Source organism: Cherax quadricarinatus, chromosome 10 (assembly GCF_038502225.1).
Source record: "Cherax quadricarinatus isolate ZL_2023a chromosome 10, ASM3850222v1, whole genome shotgun sequence".
NCBI lineage: Eukaryota > Metazoa > Arthropoda > Malacostraca > Decapoda > Parastacidae > Cherax > Cherax quadricarinatus.
This window is the reverse complement of record NC_091301.1, coordinates 15,523,117-15,527,745: the sequence shown is the minus strand read 5'-3', so window position 1 is coordinate 15,527,745 and position 4,629 is coordinate 15,523,117. Positions and strand designations below refer to the sequence as shown.

At 38.4% G+C, this 4,629-nt stretch overlaps 1 protein-coding gene across 1 annotated transcript in view; it reads left to right on the top strand.

Annotated features, from left to right (window-relative positions):
* The first annotated feature begins 1,068 nt into the window (after positions 1 to 1,068).
* Positions 1,069 to 4,629, top strand: part of Bili (FERM domain-containing protein 8 Bili) — a 41,055-nt gene continuing 37,494 nt past the window's right edge. The window contains exon 1 of the mRNA XM_053775598.2: positions 1,069 to 1,224. Within this exon, the coding sequence (XP_053631573.1) occupies positions 1,201 to 1,224 (24 nt within the window). The 5' untranslated portion in view covers positions 1,069 to 1,200. The remainder of the gene's footprint in view (positions 1,225 to 4,629) is intronic.

Sequence of the window (4,629 nt, the reverse complement as noted above, 5' to 3'; positions counted from 1 at the left end):
TCCACTACATCACTTTCTAGGCTATTCCACTGCCTGACAACTCTATGACTGAAGAAATACTTCCTAATATCTCTCTGACTCATCTGTGTCTTCAACTTCCAATTGTGACCTCTTGTTTCTGTGTCCCCTCCCTGGAACATCCTGTCTTTGTCCACCTTGTCTATTCCGCGCAGTATTTTATATGTCGTTATCATGTCTCCCCTGACCCTCCTTTCCTCTAGTGTCGTCAGGCCGATTTCCCTTAACCTTTCTTCGTAGGACATTCCCCTTAGCTCTGGAACTAACCTTGTCGCAAACCTTTGCACTTTCTCTAGTTTCTTGACGTGCTGTATCAAGTGCGGGTTCCAAACAGGTGCTGCATACTCCAGTATGGGCCTGACGTACACGGTGTACAGTGTCTTGAACGATTCCTTATTAAGGTATCGGAACGCTATTCTCAGGTTTGCCAGGCGCCCATATGCTGCATCAGTTACCTGGTTAATGTGTGCTTCCGGAGACATGCTCGGTGTTATACTCACTCCAAGATCTTTCTCCTTGAGCGAGGTTTGCAGTCTTTGGCCACCTAGCCTATACTCTGTCTGCGGTCTTCTGTGCCCTTCCCCTATCTTCATGACTTTGCATTTGGCGGAATTAAATTCTAGAAGCCAGTTGCTGGACCAGGTGTTCAGTGTGTGTGTGTGTGTGTGTGTGTGTGTGTGTGTGTGTGTGTGTGTGTGTGTGTGTGTGTGTGTGTGTGTGTGTGTGTGTGTGTGTGTTATAGAAACCAGTAACTCTTTATTTAAGTTTCCCATCGTAGTATAAACAAAAGAAAATTCCCCCACCTGACAAGATGAAAAGAAAACGACGACTTTCTAGCCAATCGTTTCTTGTTTTACTAGAGACTGAGGTACAGTGCGAGCTTCTAAAGGAAAACCTTCAGGAAAATTCCCTTCTAGGAAATATTAAAGTTAAACCAATATATATATATAAATTAGCATTTAAATAGACACAAAGAGAAAACAATAGTTCAGAAGCGCGACATAGCAGCTGTGCACTGGGTATTGATTGAACATAACTGTCAGGCGCAAGTCTGTCCAATAACAACAGTGGAGGTGGCTCATTCATGAAATACCGAATCCCGTGGTGTCTCGGAGGAATTTTGGACAATGTTTAATTAACTGGACCTTAAAGAAAGCCTAATGACGATTTTGTGGAAGTATAATGGCCCATATAGCCAAATATAAGGTAAGAAAACGAAATTCCTGTATTATTTCTAACCCAAGAGTTTTCATTTATGCAGTATAAGCATACCTTCCAATCATATTTTTTTTATTTCAACTTAATATTTCTATATTATAGCGAAGATCTGCGCATTTTGTGGTAGTGAGTCAAAGGCTGACTGGAAGCAGTAAATAGAGGGCCTGTTAACTCACGCATTTAAGTGAATGCATGGATTATTTCTATTATTTACATAACACTTTCACAGTGTTCAACGAAGAATTCCTGGAAATGTTCAACACACTAGCAGCCTATCCCCTTTATAGTTTTCCAAGAAATCTGGATAACGAACAAAGGTGTGAGTGTCTGCAGGTCGCTACTGCAGTGCTCTAAGGCATCTCGACCTTTACATTTTCATCTTTCTACAGGTAATTTTAATGTCTTGTTGGTAGACAGAATCACGACTAATTAACCTAGTAGTGGGAAGTCAGTTGTCAGAAAAAATATATGAGAATGTGACCACCTGCATTCGGAAAAGAAAATAAGGACATTGTACTTGCATAATACAGCCAACGTACTGCTACTCGTAGTCTACACACAAGCTACACAAGTGACTCCTCTAATATATCATAGTGTAAAGAGGTATTCACTAGTGTGATTCGCCTTCCAGAGGTGTCATAACCTACACTGGTTTGTATTATAGGAGTTAATGCTGTATGAGGTCATATTTTGTCAGTGTTTGCAAAATTTTCTGACCTGGCAGTGTCCTTGTTTAGGTTGTTGCTGTCTTTGTTTAAGATACACTCTAGCCTGGGTTTGTTCTTGTTTAAGGTACACCCTATCTTTTCCCTTCAAGATTATTATTATTATTATTATTATCATCATCGTTATTAGTGATGGAAGTAATAATAACAGTAATGGGAGAGCACCAAATCCTTAGGGAAGTGCAAAACCCGTAGGTATCATACAGCGCCTAGGAAATGGGTTTGATCTGAGAAAGACAAGAGTACCTCTAATTCCTTGGATCAAGAGGCCTTTATCAGTATCCAGGTACCATCACAGACGGGTCTTTGTTCAAGAGACATATATAGATGACTCGATATTTTTTTTTTTTCAAAACACTTCCTAGGCTGGTGCTGCAGTTGTTGAACATCATAGCCTGTCTTTGCACTTGCTCAAGAGACATCCCATTTTGCTGGTAGTTTTTTTTACAGGGCATATAACAGTGTAAAGATGTTTTTTCAAGGGATATTTTAATCTGCTATTTACATAATTCAAAGTAGTAGCTAGGGTAATATTTTCAGAACATGAGAACAGACCGGACAAAGGCACCATTTTTTTTCTTGCGTTATTTGCGGTCAATATATAAATTGTACGCTAGAGACTCGTATCCTCGCACCCTCTCTGTGCTGTCTGAGGCCAAGCTTTTCTGCTGACTTCCTAATCAACCGGGCTATCTTTGTTAGCTACCCGCAGGCCCAATTAACCATCATATCCCAGCTGATCTGGCTGCTTGTAGAAAACTTCTATCTTCGTTCCTACAATAATTCTAATACCTATTGGTTGTATGTTGAAGAGTTTTGGGACCAGGAATGTTGAAATAACATTCTCTACTTGTACCATTGGTCCCCGATTTTTAGAAAAATAACTAGCTGTCTCTGACCCTCCTTGTATGCTGGAGCATATAACAGGGCACTTAGAATATGGCAAGGCGAAAGAGAAGCTATGGATGGAGCAGGCACTCGACCTAATTCCAAAGGAAGATCTGGGACAAGTAGACACAGTGGCTTGGTCACCTATGCCTCCAAACATATATCAGAAGGCTTACAAGTGACGCTTAACTCATCTCTTGTTCCTGTGTCGCGTTTCATCTGAAGAACGAGGCTGGACTCTGACCAAGACCAGCAAATCTTAGGTGTGAACCATGCTCCACATGGCGTCAGAAGTACGCAGTGAGCTGTAGTCGGAGATATACATGCATGAAGGTTAAGTTGAATTGCAAAGAACTTTACAACTGTAAATATTTCAAATCCAATCAATAAACAACGACCTACAAACACAAGTAGATCTGGCAAGCATATTTCATTAATGTGACACGTAAGTCATGTTTATTTTGGGGTCAGCTTCTCTTACATTACTTAATTATTCTACCTATCATGTACAGTAGCTACATGTGTAAAGTACTGTATCCATGTCCAGTACCATCTTGACAACTACCAAAGCATAGAAGCATGGGTTCAAGCCCCACCCGTTCCGTAATAGTCATAATACATGGTAAAATAAAGTGTTTTGTTAGTTTATAAATATGAGTGAATTTTTTAGTCTCTTTACTTGCTACTGGCCTGCATAATAGAATTTTATCAAATTTCATGTTACTTTTATCTTGAACGACTCCAGTGGAGAGTGTGATGCGTAATTTGTTCAATTCACACAGGACTGGGCATTGGAACGCTGGATGTATATATATATATATATATATATATATATATATATATATATATATATATATATATATATATATATATATATATATATATATATATATATATATCGTGTCGAATAGGTAAAATTGGTCAATTAGCAAGAACTCATTTAAAATTAAGTACTTTCTAAAATTTTCTTTTATACATTTAAAGATATACAGTGGAACCTTGGTACTGTAACCTAATTCGTTTCAGAAGGTTGTTTGAGTGCCGATCTGTTCGAGTACTGAACAAATTTTTCTCATAAGGAATAATGTAAATTAGATTAATCAGTTTCAGCGGCTTTGCGGTGTATTTTCGTATGGTATTTATGATTGTATTCTCGTTTTCTTGGTCTCATTTGATAGAATGAAAGATATATTACATAAATAGAGATGATTTTGAATGGTTTACAGATTAAAAGCACCCTGAAATTGACCTCAAAGTAGCGGAAATTTTCGATTTTTGCTGATGTTCAAGAGTAAACAAATCACATCACGCATCCAATACGCGTCAACTGGTGGGTCTAATATGCTTTCATAAATGCGTTGATATTATTTATACTATTTTTCAATAATGCAGTAGTCTGTATAACAGTAAATCTTCTATTTGTTGTGTGAATAAAAATTCAAAATGGAAAGCAAGCATAATGTAATAGGGGCTCGAAGTGGCAGGAGCTATAGGAGAGAGAGAGAGAGGGAGGGGCCAGCAGAAGGAGCATTCAGCATCTGATGAGTCGTCTTGATAGTTGGGTACAAGCGGTGGCGCGAATATAATGTGTAAATACGCTAATATTAGTAATAAAGGTTATCTGTCTATCACATTTATTCCAACCTGATATCAGAAACACGATAGATAACCTAGAAGCACAATAAAGATTCCGAAATTAATAATAAAAGGCATATTGTATGGAGAGGCGAAGGCGGCGTTTATACCAGGGTAAATACACTCTAACCAATTTTCTTTTTGT